The sequence below is a fragment of the Lepisma saccharinum genome, chromosome 1 (genome assembly GCF_977018435.1).
Source record: "Lepisma saccharinum chromosome 1, izLepSacc3.1, whole genome shotgun sequence".
Taxonomy (NCBI): Eukaryota; Metazoa; Arthropoda; class Insecta; order Zygentoma; family Lepismatidae; genus Lepisma; species Lepisma saccharinum.
The window spans coordinates 1,324,324-1,340,062 of NC_139229.1; the positions used below are offsets into that span (position 1 = coordinate 1,324,324).

The 15,739-nt window shown below is 35.6% G+C and overlaps 1 protein-coding gene across 4 annotated transcripts in view; it reads right to left on the bottom strand.

Moving 5' to 3' along the window:
• The window catches only part of rdx (BTB/POZ and MATH domain-containing protein rdx), a 254,487-nt gene that overhangs the window by 2,896 nt on the left and 235,852 nt on the right, over positions 1-15,739 (bottom strand). For all 4 annotated transcript variants that reach the window (XM_083128308.1, XM_083128299.1, XM_083128326.1 and 1 more), the window contains 6 exons: positions 13,917-14,038; positions 11,373-11,524; positions 8,589-8,716; positions 7,142-7,319; positions 4,469-4,647; positions 944-1,086 (listed from right to left, as the gene is read on the bottom strand). In XM_083128308.1, coding sequence (XP_082984434.1) covers positions 944-1,086; positions 4,469-4,647; positions 7,142-7,319; positions 8,589-8,716; positions 11,373-11,524; positions 13,917-14,038 — 902 coding nt within the window. The remainder of the gene's footprint in view (positions 1-943; positions 1,087-4,468; positions 4,648-7,141; positions 7,320-8,588; positions 8,717-11,372; positions 11,525-13,916; positions 14,039-15,739) is intronic.

Consider the following 15,739-nt stretch of genomic DNA (forward strand, 5'->3'; position numbering starts at 1 on the left):
TGCATAAGCATTATTTGCGAGTATCCCACTGCAATTAGCCAAAAGTGATAGAAAATAACCTAACTCAAACAATCAATCTTGCCAAGATACAGCAACACAAAATTCTGACAGCAGAGAATACATGCAACTGGAAATGGAAGGAAGCCGTGTGAAATTCCAGTTGCACAACATTACTTAACTACACAATATAGGCAGAAACTTTTTTTTTTTTGCGATGGAAAATAGGCTTATGGAACCATGGAACTATTACTGGCATCTAGACAACTCTGCATGTTCTAGAAATAATTCTAGACAGGTGTAATTTTTCAGAATTTCAAATATCATAGCAGTTCTTGGACACAAGGAACATTCTTGAAAAGTATTTGCTGAGGACATTTATAGAAAGAGTGTATCTTTTTCTCGTGTTATATTTTTAACTGGACTGTTGTCCCTATTGTTCATAAATCTATGACTTCAAACACAGGTCCCCAAAATGAATTGTGTTTAATGAATAATGAAATAGGCCACATGAGATCTCTCCTTCACATACACATATAAGGTGTTTCAAAATTCAGTTTACAAACATGTAGAGGGGACTGAGCTTGGGGGGTTTGAACATCTTTACATTATATATCATGTGGACTAAATTTGCATTTTACATACTTAAATGTGAAAGTCATTATATATTAGAAATCTATGTATGTATTCAGTAGGCAGCCCAGAAAATCATTGTTATACTAAACCATTATGAGAAAAACACCTGCTTTTTACTCCCGAATAAACAGAACCATGAAATTCAGTTACCATTTTTTATTTAACAAGAATTTTAATTTCCTTTGAAAAGCAAATTGTTTGTGCTCAAAGGATTTCTGTTCTTTTTTTAAACGATCCACACCTCATTTCACTATTACTCAGTGCAATAAATCTAAAACTAATTGCACACTGTCAACATAGCATTACTCACGTGTTAATAAAGTCTATCGCTTGTGCTTTCAGTTGATCAGCACTGTGGAGATCAGCGAGAATTAAAATATCGGCAGCATTTTCTATAGACAGGTTGGAACATAAGGCCTCCTCACACATGACTTTTAACCTCTCCAGGGCATACTGAAAACAAAGACGAAAATAAAACATCCGGTACACTTTCACTTTCTACATACAAATTAACACTTTACATCAGTGGTGGAGCGCAGTTCTCTGGGGGACCCCTTTAGTGAAAAAAGAATTATCTTGATTATGCCATAGTGGGATAGACTAGAAGCTAGCCCCCTCCCCCCAGTTTTAAAAATAAATTAATTTTTACCCCCAAAACTTTGCTTACACATTTCTTGTCAAAGACTTACACGAGCTTCTCGAAACTAAATCAGGATTTTCTAATTCACTGATCAATAACTGAAAGAAGACATTAGAAATATTTTCTCTTACTTCAACACAGCCAGGATCCTTTCTTGGAGGAGGGGGAGAGGGAGGTTTCAAGCAGACAAATATTTTGTTTGTGATCCTTTGTATTTTTTGCTTAAAACATTTTTATTATTAGGTTACATATAATACACAGATATTACAAAAATAATGTTTGAGGAAATGAAATTGTTTAATGAATAGTAAACACTCCTCTTTTGAACTTTGGGCCTCCCCCATGGCGCAGTGGTCGCTTCGTAGCATTGTAATCAAGGGGTCCCGGGTTCGATTCCCGGTGGAGGCACACAGTGGTTCGGATTCCACTTTAAATCTGTAGGTCCAGTCCCGATTAGCCTCACTGTGCATAAAGTGGACTTAAAACACCAAATCAATCGATCAATCTTTTGAACTTTGGGGTTGATACGCCTTCAGCCCCAAAAGCCATCCCTTGGCTGCGCCCGGCCAAGGTTCAACGTAAGAGCCGCTCACATTAGCCTTCTAATACTAATGGTGAATAATATACTCAAGCAAACTTATCATTTTAGTTAGAGGGGTTGAACTGGACCTTTAGATTGTCAGTGGTGCCTAACATCAGAAGGTCAATTGCAATCTGCTACGAAGAAATAGCAGCAGACTCCAGTCTTCAGATATAGATAATAAAGCAGCAATGGGACTCTTATTCGTTGAAAATTTGTCATTCAACGAAATACCGACGACCAACAGAAAGGTTGTCACCATGCGGACACGGTGTTTAATTTTGGTGTTAGTGGATCTCAATATTATTATTCATAACTTTTAAAGATGCAATTTCTTTTCGATACACCATTGTATTTTCTTAAAGACTTGTTCATGAAACAAGAACCGTTTTATAATAGATTATCAGTGCTAGAAATGTGTGGGGAAACGGATGCAAGGGAATGCTATCCCCCAGCTAAGAAAAAATCATGAAGTAAACTAACCCCCACCAAAGATAACTTGCATAAGCATCCTCCTCCACCTACTGCATTGTCTTCAAGTTGATCCATGTAAGGATCCTTTCTTCTATCCCCAAACTCGAACAAGCAAATTTGCAGCTAGGAATTTTCAATTCGAGCACTGTAAATTATAAAATGGTAACAAACTGGAAAGAAAGAACTGATTCGACAGAAATGTCCTCAAAATTCCAATATGTAAAATATGTAAGAAAAATGAATTACACAAATTCCTCCAAAATATTGGTGACATTTAACTCATACGCTGTATACCCTGCGTAGCAGAAGAGGGCCTACTGGCCCTAACGGGGCTCCGCCTACTGAGTTTTGGGGCTCCTTTGAATAAAACGTAACAGGCGTGGACAATGTGTGAAATTTATCTCGGATCTTATTTCAATTTCATATTGAGGCTTGGGGCCCCTTGAAAATATTTGGTGGGAAGTTATATTTTAAATATCACATGTAAAATTATATTACTGGTAAAAGGTCCTGCATTATCAAGTTTGATTGTTTATTGTGCACCAATAAGGCATCGACTGGTTGAGCAATTGAATCTTTCTATTGGATTCATAACTGTACTACACTAAACTACAGTACACTACGTTTACGACAAACTGAGTAGCTATAAAGGTATGAGATGAGGGGTATTTCCTATTGATTGCCATCTGCGAACAAGTAAGGTAATTCTGCATTTCGGAGAGCACCTATGTCAAGTTTTCCCGGGCCCCTCTGCCTGAGACAATACACTACTGCTTATCCACAGACATAATCATACGATATGTTACTGAAAACCAGATTTCTGTTTTGTAAATATCTCTTTTTTAATAAGGGACTCTATCTGTTGAATTTCTTTGATTATATAAAATTTCAGGAACACAGAGAACATTGCCGGGCCCCTATCCTCAATGCACAAACACCTTAACAATTAAGAAAGTGAAGAAAAATAGTGACATAATATGTGAACATGACATTCACATAAAAAACTTAACAAATTATTGGAACACCCAGCTGGTAAAACTATTTAATTCGAATTTTGTAGTGATCGTGTTTAGATTAATTCACTAGAATTAAAGATGACTTTGTGTTCCTTGTAATTTATTTAACTTTATCTTTAGTAGTGCTAGGTAACCAAAATTAGCCAGATGAAAAATCTCCATTCTGCTCACTGTTAACACAGCATATGCCCACAAGTGATCTCCAGCACAACGAATGAAAAGTGTGACTCGAATAGTTCACCAAACGAAAGGATAATAATTAGGGCTGAACCGATGCCGATGTATTGTTATCGGTATTGTATTGGAAAGTATCAGTTGGAATTCATCTACCGATACCTGCCGATACTTTTCTGGCACATTGGTCTTTCACGGTGTGCGAAAAAAATGCCACGCAAATTTTTCGTGGAGTCTATCTTGGAAATCATGCAAAATTCAAACTTTCTTTTTATTTTGCACAAATTATGAAAGAACTGTATTTTTGATTACATGACATCTGTTTTTAATATTCTGATGTAATTCTTGAATATTCTAAAGGAAATTTATTGGTAAATTCATGCATATAATTGGCGAAGATTATTTATACACTAATATTGACCAATATCTTGAACTAATTTTGATTGTTGTAATTTTCAAGTATCGGTATCGGTTCAAAGTGATATCGGCTCAGCCCTAATAATAATCCATACTGAATTACGAGTACTGTATGAAAGTTTCAATTTTGATATAATAGACTGCGCATCTTGTTTAATGCAAATTCAAAATAAAATTAACCAACTTGAAGGAAAATAAGATGAAAAAGTTAAACCAGAACTCAGACTTAAGGATACATGGTTCCTCTTCTTAAATATACATAAATATATTTGTGTGCATGTGCACAAACTAAAAAGAATGTGTATTTGTTGAAATGAAACTATGCCATCAGGACTTGAAATGGGAATTTTCACAAAACTGAACGCTTTACTTTTGTCAACATGCCGTTTGTTTTTTTTATCTCCGATTACTAGTCACGAGACAGAGCGGTCATCTCCGGCCCATTTCAACCCCCAATATCCATACTCCATCGCCACAAAGTTCACACAGATTCAGCGTAAATAAGTGTACTTTTTCCTCCGAGCATCTACTAACCTTATCCGCCGCTGCCAACAAGTCATCTGCCATTTTCTCCAAATTGGCAGCCTTTCCCGTATAAATAAATCTCAGCATTTCTCTGAGGACCTCGTGATCCACGTCCGTAATTTCAACCCGATTTTGTTTTCTTTCCTCCATCTCATGTTCGAACATGGCAGCAAAAACAGGACTTCTCGCTGCAAGAAAGAAATGAAATTACTTTTTAACATTTCAATAAAACAGAACAATAAAATAAAACTTGTGGAGGACATTTAAAATTCAAGACTGAAGAGGAGATTTCTATTGTTGTCCCAGAGATTTGAACAAGTATTTTATTTGGATTAAGCATCAGAAAAATGCCTTACAAGTGAACCCAATGGCTGCAAGAGGGATGAACAGAACCAGGCATATTTCTGGTACCGTTTGGTCATTTGCTGTAACATCTTGCCACCGTTGCAACATATGCAGATCCTCATGTGCAAATAGACAAGCCATTTTCAATGTGTTACATCCGTTGGCATACTAACTGAACATTTGTGAGCAAATCGGCTAACATGACAAAGATTCCTCTGTACCTAGTGCTGTGACCAAAATGTAATTCTTGCTTTGGTTGACTCGTGAACATAAAATGAGGATGTCAAATATGCAATGCAATGGAATCATGTTTTCTTCGTTCCTTAGTGTGGCTTTGAGATCATTTTTTAATTTGCAAAATAAAATCCTTTGGCCTGTGATAGCAAAGAAACGAAAATTACTCTCTTTTCGTTAAGTACCATGAAAATAGGTTATATTACATTTTGCACTTCATTTGTGACATTTCGTGACAAAATATGATATGAAAAGATACCCCCGCAGAACTTTCAAAGATTCCAAAGAGACCATTAATAGATGTAATCTCATATTTCGTGTTTCAATCCAAAAATAAATATGCATGCCCCTAGTTATTAGAAAAAGTTGGACACACACAATAAGAAAATCCCTTCTGTATGGTAGTTTTGAATCGTAAATTGTGTCTATGTTTCAAATGGTATCAAAGGACGGTACTTCTATTTATATATAAGTAATTGTATAATTCCAGAACATGTCTAGAAGCAAGGGTACAAAAATATAGGGCACCCGGTAGCCATGGTGTTTGAAAATTTTCACATGGTGCCTAAATATTCAAATCCAGTCCTAAAAAATTATTTGGGGTAATATTTCGTGTCCATTTATGGAAACTTCAGTTACTTTTTTTAAAAAAATAACTAGTACAGTATGTTTTTTTTATATCATGTGTACCATTAAATCAGAATAATAAACATAAATTTTAAAATCTGCAGTGATACAACAGTTGGCTATATATTAGAATGTATTACATAGTTATTCAAGTTGTTACCGGCTGAGCCTTCTTTAGGAAGACCACAAAATATTTTGAGGTCACATGCCGGCTCCTCAGAAAAAGGGGCTGGCTTCTGAATTATTTTTAGTTTTGCCTATCCCTGCGTCATGCATAGAAGGATACATTATTTCACAAACTACATAAGGTATGACTACCGTGCTACAGGTCCCGGGTTCGATCCCCGGCCAGTTCAAATCCGGGAACTTTTCTAACGTTGGAAGCGGCCCCGGCGCCCACCCAGCGTCGAATAACATGGGTACCTGGGGGAAACCCTGGGGGGTAAAGGCGGTTAGGGGCGTGATGCTGATCACATCACCCCCACTCACGACCGGATCAAGAAAGTGTGGGGCGTTACCCATGGCCGTAGGAAGGAAAAATTTTCGGGGGGGGGGGGGGGGTCATTCATAATTGTTCCCAGGGCGTCGCCAGAAATTTGAATAATAGAAATAATAATTGTACAATAATAATTAAAATGTCATAATAATAAAAATTTTATTCCATAATAATAATACTAATAATTATTATTATTATATTATTGTTATATCCTTGAGGGGGCTTACTCAATCCAGCAGATGAGTGAATATCCAGCATAAGTTTCTTTTTTTTTTTACGTTTCATACAGTGAGAACCTTCAAGAAAAACTTAAAAAGTTAGATGGAAATTTTAGTCATAAAGTTTTTGTTGTTTGACTTTAAAATTAAATTTTTGGAATTTCTAAAAGTGTGGAACCAGTTATTCTTTTTAAAAACTTAGCCTGGTGCATGGATTGTAACCTCAATCGCGAACGTAATGCGCTAGAAAACTGGAGATCCTAGGTTTGAACTCCTATCAAGGGGGATTTTCGACTTTATCGGACAGGGAATTTAAAAGCTGGAAAGGGGATTTTGGGACAATCGTAAGGGAATCTTCAGTCTATATTCCTTGTGACGCAGGAGCAACACTGGAAAGATGACAGCAGAAGTGATAATGGACGGGTCGCCAGTGGGCTGCGATTCCGAGAATAAATCCTGTTTCACTCAACTTTCAGAATTCCAAATGTATGAAAATTCTAGCTCGATCGTTTCAACATTGTCTCCTTGTATTTTTGTGATGCTTCGAAAAAAATTGAAAATTTGTTACAGATTTTGGTTTCTGAACATCCATTAATCCAACATGTCAGAAGTTTCGGGGGGGGGGGTGTTTGAACCCTCGAACCCCCCCTCTAAATACGGCCATGGCGTTACCCCCACACCCCTTTTACGCCTTCATGGCATGGTGCTAAGCACAGGGGAACACTTTACCTTTTTTACATAAGGTATACAAATATATCCTACCTGCTAGGATTGCTTTATGAGCCTGGAATTCCCTTCCACCAACTGATAGCGTCACATCGCTAAACTTCTGGTTTTCGAACAAAGCACCCAGGTCATCCGACAAGCGGCACTCTGGCACCTTGAACTGTATGGCATTTGATTGACCTGAGATATTCACGCTGTCCGCTACTACACTAACCTGAAATACGACAAATAGTACAGGTAAAAAAATTATCTATGTCACAGCAAATCACATGTGTTTAAGGAACAGTTCACAATTTGAAATTCAATACACCAATCATTAGAAATGTGTGTACTGCACACATCACCAACAAAAAAACTGTTAAAACTTGCAATTTTATCTGTCACAGGGTGTCTACCAAAATAACAAATCCAAAATTATTCACTTTTTCATGACTTTTTCCCCTCCTTTATCTTAACATTTAATCGCCCCCTACTTAGGTATATTTGGAAATTAAGAAAATTTATATTTTTATTCAATGAAAAACCCATATCACAACGCCGATTCAGATGGAAACTGAAGCTGTACTTTAATAAGAGATTTAGACTTGTTTAAATTATTAATGCATGTACAAATTAAAAGCTTCAGACTTCATCCTGGATGGGGTATGGACATATTACTTTATTTAATATTTTTACAGACCTTGTAGCATACAAGAATGTAATTCTTAAGAAACAAAGTGAACAAATTTTAACCACAACTAAATACAATTTTAGATTTCCAAATATTCAATTTTATCAAATCCCAGTACAGGTTTATTTTCCTGTAGTTTACGGTTATTACAAGCATAAGAAAACAGTTTTTTTCTTTGTGACGTTTCAGGAGAACACACGCTCCTTTCATCAGACATTTATTTTCATGCGTACATACAAGAAAAACCCAGTACAGGTATATAGGAATGTAAAAATTCACTATACCATAAAAAGTATCAAAAATTCTTGACAGTTTCTTCAACTTCCTTGACCTATCTGTTGATTTCTTGATTTTTCTTGACTGGTAGACACCCTGTATCATCAACTGTAAAACTTTAATAGTCAAAATAGGAAAAAAAAATTGGTTAAAATTATTCTGACACAAACTTCCCAGCAATATTAACTGTATTCATGTTTGGCTCAGTCTAAAGCAACACAAAGAGTAAAAAACTAACCTATTCCTGTGTCATCATCAGGAATAGCACTAGGTGCCTCCATTCTCAGAACCTGACACTGCGACATTGTCAAAAACCTTTATCGTTTGTCTTTGGGCTGTGTTTAGTGTTTTATACCTGCTAAGGCAAGATACAGAAAAATATAATGCAGACAAGCTACATTCTTGAAAAACGTTACTGCCAATACACCTAAATCCACTAATATTGCTCTTTCGTTATGCTGGGAAACACGTAAAAATTGAGCAAGTGAGCACCTTACTTTCTGGACAACCCTCATACATAATAAATTAAAAACTCACCTCACAAAATATTGTTAATTTATCATCAGGCAGTAGTCCATTGGCTTCGTCTAACAGGAAGTCCCTACGTATAAACTTCTTGAAGCCCCAGTCTTTGCCCTGAACAAACCTGTACGCTCTTTGACTCTCTGCAAGAAACAGTTTCAACTCATTAATGGTTCTACTACGTATTTGTCAATACACAAATCTCTTACCAATAGCCACAAACATTTGAATTCAGTAACATGAGGATTCGCACCAAAGTGACAAGTGTTGCTTGTAACTTGAAAATTGACTAATCACCTGCAGACTTCTGCAGGTTGCGACCAGGGATATTAAAAGGTACAGGAACCCATACATTCTATTCATCTATTGGGTTCTGCAACAGGACCGGAACTTTTTTTCTTGCACAATTTAAATTTGGTCAAAGTTGTGTATTGTTTAATTGTAATACATAACCTTGACCAAATTTAAATTGATCCGGAAAAACGGTTCCTGGACCGAATTGAAATACTTGACAGACCAAAAGGTTCTTTATGGTTCAGAACCCATTTACGTTTGCTGATTTTCTCTCCTTGACCGGAATTGAATTTATTTAAAATTCATGGACCTTCAACAACCCTGGTTGTGACCTCATTGTTGTGTGAAAAGTTGTTATTGATTGGTTAATTTTGAAGGGACGTATGTCACGTGGTTCTTGTCACTTCGGCCTGAAAGCTCACTACTGCATTCAAAGTGCAATAAATAATGTAAATAAATAAAAGAAATAAACCACATAATTTAAGATACTTATACAATTTTGGCTAAATCTTTTAACATATCAGACTTTCATTCAAACATAGAAAGTTTGGAGAATAATGCAAATTTCTTACTTATCATTTTTCTGGTGTGGTGTCATTTCAGTATTTAAGAAGGCATTCCTATTTGCAACACAATGCACTAGTCAGTGGATATACATGGAAAGAATTTTCAAACTGAATTTTTTATTACAACTTTTTCATAAAAACTGATTCTCAATTGATATAAACTGATATAGAAACATTGGGGCATTAGTAAAATTGATAATTTGGTGTAAAAACTGCCATTGTGTTTATGAATATGTTATTAATACATGTTGGATTTGTAAAGTAGGCATCTGAATAGCACATGTTACATACATAAATTAAGGTTGAATATCCCGTTGATGTTCTTCATGGAACAATAGAAATTTTATAACTCGTCAGAAAAATATATATTACCAGTATTGACCTTTAAAATTTGCATATAAAAAATTGAAAACCAGGAAAACTGCACACAAAAATCTGAAAAATTATTGTTAAAAATCAATTTGACATTACTCAGTGAAGCTCATTCTCTACACAGAAAAAGTTCAGTTTAGAAAAAAACAACACAAAACTATTAAAACTTCTGTTTGTACTATTTTCATAAATGTGCCGTAGTGTTTCATTATTCATTCTCATTGTCACAAATGTCCTAATAATATACAGAAGTTATGTAAAGTTAGGAAAATACAAATACATAAAATTTACAAATTAATTGGCATGAGAAAATTCATATTTGAAAGGAAAATACAAGAATTCACAGGGAAATTCATGTTGTGTGGCAACATTTGTGTATAAACATAAAATCACAAAAAATTAACAAACATCATTTTAGCAAATCGTTTCCTTTTTTTTTTTTAAAAAAAAAAAATAGGATTTTCCTGAAATTTGTGCATGTGAATATTTCAGGTCCCTAAATGTCAGTAGTGGTAAATTTCATATCAGTCCATTGTCCATTATAGATATTTTTCAGCCATACCATGAATGTTGTCTGTCTAGTACGTATGCAGTTCACACCATCAAAGTTGTCTTAGAAATTCTAACATTAAAAAATAAGTGCAGTGCCTTAGTTAGCAAAAATACATGTTTTAGTGAACAATTTCCAGCCAACCAATGATAACTACGGTATTAATTTTTGTGGCACAAACATTCCTAGTGACTCTAATCCCTAGAGCTCCTTTAAAAATATACAGGGTGTCTCTGTGACCTTGATTCAAACTTGCAGGGTAGATGGAGACTGACCCAAGTAACAATTTGAGATAAGGAACACCAGTCCAGAAACGCGTCATTTAAAAGTTATAAGCCAAAAGTTGAGGCTGCCTGCGACAGTGCAAAAAAACAACTGAACGATACGGCTTGTACAAGCAGTTTTCAGGGGGGCACTGCGTGGCAGTAATGGCTGATGCCGAGGGACACCCCTTGCATCCCCTCCTGGCAAGAATCCTTGCTGCCTGTGATATCGTCAGAATGACTCCATTGATGTTAGAGCAAATGCAACAGAGCTTCTTCCCATGCTGTTGTGCCTGCATCGATGCTGGGGCTTCCATTTTGAACACCTACTGTAACGTTTTCGTCATAGAATGCTACGATACACAGTAGTAATGTCCGTATTACAAGCCTCATCTTTCAGTTGTCTTCTTCAACTGACATAGGCAGCCCTCACTACTTTTGGCTTATAATTTTCTATTGAAGCGTTTACGGGCCAGGGGTTCTTTATCTCATATTGGTACTTGGGTCAGTCTCCATCCACCCTGGCAGTTTGAATCAAGGTCATGGAAACACCCTGTATATCACCATATAAACTATAAAACATATGATTTCAATCTTCAAATATTGTCCTTTTTCCAGCTATTCCCTGCCCTGTCTCTTATTTGAACCTCTAAAATTTGCATAGCGTTAGAATTTAAAATAATTTTATGTACTCCATACTTCCACCATATGCAATAAATATTATCAAGCATAAATAAAAAAAATGTCTACTAACCCATCGCTTTGGTTTCTTCTCTTTTGGCATTAAGAATGGAAAATTTGAACTTGGCCCTGACTTCAGATTTATTACATGAGACTAGCAGAAGATATAAAGAGAGGTAATCCTTGCTTTCTTCATCTAAACCCTTAGGGTTCACACGTAAACACCTGCAAAGGAAAAAGGTGCACGTTAAAATAGAGACTTGCTTCAAAATTCTTGAGTGCAAAATTACAGTGCGTTCCAGAAAAAAATGTGACAAATTTGGTTTAGATGTATAAAAGCAACAATTAAAATATATGTAGAACAAAGGATCTAATAAGCTCAAAAACAACAAAAGAAACTTTATGTTGAAAATCAATTATTCCAACTAGATTCAAACAAATCAGAGTAAAACATCCACCAAATATGTCACACCCTTCTGAAACATGCTGTATTTTTTTATATTAAGTCTTTGAAGAAACGAACGGAATATTTTTTTTTGGATTTCCCTCTTGTTACTCGACAGAAAACTCAAGACAACTTTGCTGATTATAAATCGCAAACAGGCTTAGGCACTTCTTTATCAATCAAACAGATAAAACAACCCAGTCATTTGATTGTGACAGAATATGATGTGATGGACTTCCAATTAACTATTTTGTTATATCTGCCAGATAAAACAATTGAACATTCATATGTATTGTCATGTAAACAAAGCTGAATATCTGAACTAACTTTCTGAGTATGCTGAAGTTAGCTGAATAATAAAGTTAAGAAGTAATGTAAAAATTAAGCACAATGTGATCCACAGCTCAACCTCAGACAATACTCTGGAGTATACACTTACTTCCATGCTGATATAATTGTAGGGGAAATTCCCCTCCTCTGGTTGTAAATTTTTAGTCCTCGTTGAGGATGGTTTGTACATAAAATACCACAATGCTTCAAAAGAGCTATTAGAATTTCCCCCCTGGGAATTCCAAATACCACTCTGCATACTTCTACCAAATTAGTACCTTGTTAAACAAAATTACTTGAAAACTCAAGTAGAGTTGTGATATAAGATTAACCACGACCAAGCCCTAGCAAAGGGCTGCTGTTCCCCATAGGCATTATTTTGCCCTCTGTGGAAAAATATCTGACTCCTACCATACCCTTTTGTTACAGTATCTTTCGTTATTTTCCATTTCACACACATCTGAGGTGGTGATAAAACAGCACCTATCAAGTTAGTGAAAGTACTCAACATTTTCAAATATATGTTCATTTTTATATGCATACTATGAGCATATTTCTGCATGGGCATCCATCAATTTGATTGAACACCATTGGGAGGAGAATTCTTATAAACACCAAAATGTATTCAAATAGAAATTTTCTTCATCGTGAAACAAATTCCTACAGGTCTGTCAGCCATTTGATTACACAATCACTTTTCCAAGTTTGTTGATAAACACCTTAAAACATTAATTCTGTTTACATTAGGATCAATATTTGTGTGCATATGTAGTGCATCTTTCAGGCCACTAAGTGATCCCTCCCTCTACCCTCCAAGGTTAACCCCCCCCCCAACACATCCATGCACAAACAAATTTCAGCTATGGACTCTATCACTGCTGCCAAGAAGGTTACCGAGATGTGACCAAATACAACAAAAATTGTTCACACATTACAAATTACAAAAAAATTGCTTTGTAACAAAAGTACAATCTGTGTATACATTACTGTGCACACCACCACTCTATAGTGCTTCAAATACATTGAATCTGTCATCCATTTTTCTTACAAAAATTGCAAATGTTGCATTGCCTACTTGTGAGAATATATCGAAGTAAATTGATATTTTGCTTTCAATCGAAATTGAAGACACATTTCAAATTACAAAATACACATCTACATAATAATGCATTATTAAATTTGCTTAACAATGAGAAGTGAAGCCAAGAGTACTTTCACTCCATTGTTAGGTGACATATAATAATTCAAGATCCAGCAGAAATTCACCCTTTTCTTAGCAGTGAATTACAAAGCGAATATTGTCCAGATGTTTTAATTGTAACTAACGAATTGAGTTAGTAGCGTTTGTTTTCCAGATTTTCCAAGGTAAAATGGTCCATATACGTATTGGAGTGGCCGCCTTGATCACTGGACCGAACACCACCCTATTTTTTCTGGTGGGGTGTCCTTAAAGATCTTGTGTAGCAGACCAGACAACAAACCACTGATGATTTTTGCCAGACACAATTTGGGACGAAATGTCTGACATTAATCAGAAATTATGGATTAAGGCTTGTATGAGTGGGGTTGATCAGAGTATGTGACTGTTTCAAAAGAGAAGCACATAATTCTCAACATTTAACCTAAAGATATTGTACACATTATTTTGTCCATGACGTATTGTTGAACTGTAATCTTTTTAAGTGCACTTAAACACACGTCATTATCACAAAAGATTTAGTACAGATTACAAACACCTGTAAAGGAGCATTCCTTCTGCTAGAGTTTGTATATATGTAGGTACTATATTAAGTCTCATCATCAACTACATATCAGAAATAATAAAGAAACAACGTGACTCACCACTTCAACTTATCATTGGCCCCAGCAGAAAATGTTGAGGATTTCAAAACCTCACCCATTTCTTCCCTGCAGAAACTGAAGTTATTAATGGTCCACATATAACTAAACTTCACCACTTTCACCTGAGAAAAGAGAGAAATACAGGAAATCAATTATCGCAAATTTTACATCAACATAAATTTAAAATTTCTACAATTATGAAATAGATTCTGGGTGCTGGTGGGCAAACACAATTTTTTTCTAAAAGTTATTTTGAGTTGATATGGACTGAATAAACCTTACATAAACATTATTCATTTCTACAAACATTTTGTAGAAGTTACAAATTAAAATTATTTTTATGGTGAGCTTCACTTCCATTTTTACTAATATTTTCCACAATATTTTATAGATAACTTACAACTGTGAAAATCTAGACATATATTGACAATCAATAAACAAACTCTCTAGCTTTGTTGAAATTGGTTCTTCTGAAAATCGGAAACGGGGGTTGAATAGGGGGGGGGGGGGTGGAGTGAAATTTCATAAAAATAGTCTTCGGAGTTGAAAACCAATTTCTTGTTTCCGCGAAATTCTCACCGGCAAAGCAAATAAATGAAGAAATTGGCATATGCAGGGACTGCAGTGGAGTGTTAGCTGGGAGGATGTTTGGTCGAGCCTTGGGGTTTAACAAGCTGACAATCAGACAACTGGAGAGATGGCTTTCTAAAAAATTGGTAGCTAGGGGATACCATCCCTTCTCACTTCGAGCACTGGGCATATGGAGGATTGGATTTTTTAAAAAGAAACAAATAAAACAGTTTTTGTTTTAAACATTTTAAACAATGTTTTAATCAAGAACAAAAACATGTTCTAAACAAACAAAACGTTCAAAACGTCCAAAGACATTTATTTTCTAGAATAATGATTAATAAGGACGCTGTTAATCATCAAGGAAGGAAGGAAGGATCCTAGTTATAAAGTAAATTGTTGACTAACTACTTAAAATACAACTATATTTATGTTAGTCTTAAATCTCGTTTGTAGGCTGTTTGAGAAGCTTCAACTAATGCACAGTTGCCAGGTCCCCCTCTATCCACATGGTAGTTACTCTGTTTTACAAAATACGACATTTTATCGTGAATGCAACAAAATGTTGATATTAAAAACTATGTGCAGTATGTTAGTTAACTGAAAAACAAAAGTGGTTCATCCATATACTATTACATTTTTAAAATGTTTTAGTAAACACTTGTAAAAAAGAGAAAAAACCTTAGGCAGGTGTTTTAAACGTAGCCTGCGGGTACTCATTAGATACGTTTCTTTGTTAACTGAATATAATTTTCAGCCATTGAAGAGATTTTTGTGCACAGTAAACGAAATGACACGGGTTGAATGAAAAGACAAAGTTATAAAACACGCAAATAACTACAGACTATCAAATATTGAGTATTAAAATGTGTTTTAAACAAGTCTAAAAAAATGTTTGAAACGCAGTGTTTTAAACTTTTTAAACATTTGCAATAAAAAACGATTCACTCACTGTTCGGTACGCGTGGAAAAACGGCTTTCCACCGCATCTAAAAATGGAAATTTTTATCGGCTCCCGTAACACTTCCCACTTGTTACCGGAAGCGTGAATAGCAAGTTTCCGATAATCCTCCGCTGCTCACGTAACGGTGCTCTCACCTCCACTCGACTAAACTGGCGACACAAGTCCGGAAGTTGTTTATTCCTCTATGCGGCTTTACTCGGGTACCCTTACAATGAACTTGGTCGATACGCGTAGTTCCGTTAGTTTACGAACATTGGGAATGAGATATTGTGTTCGACTCGTCAGTTAG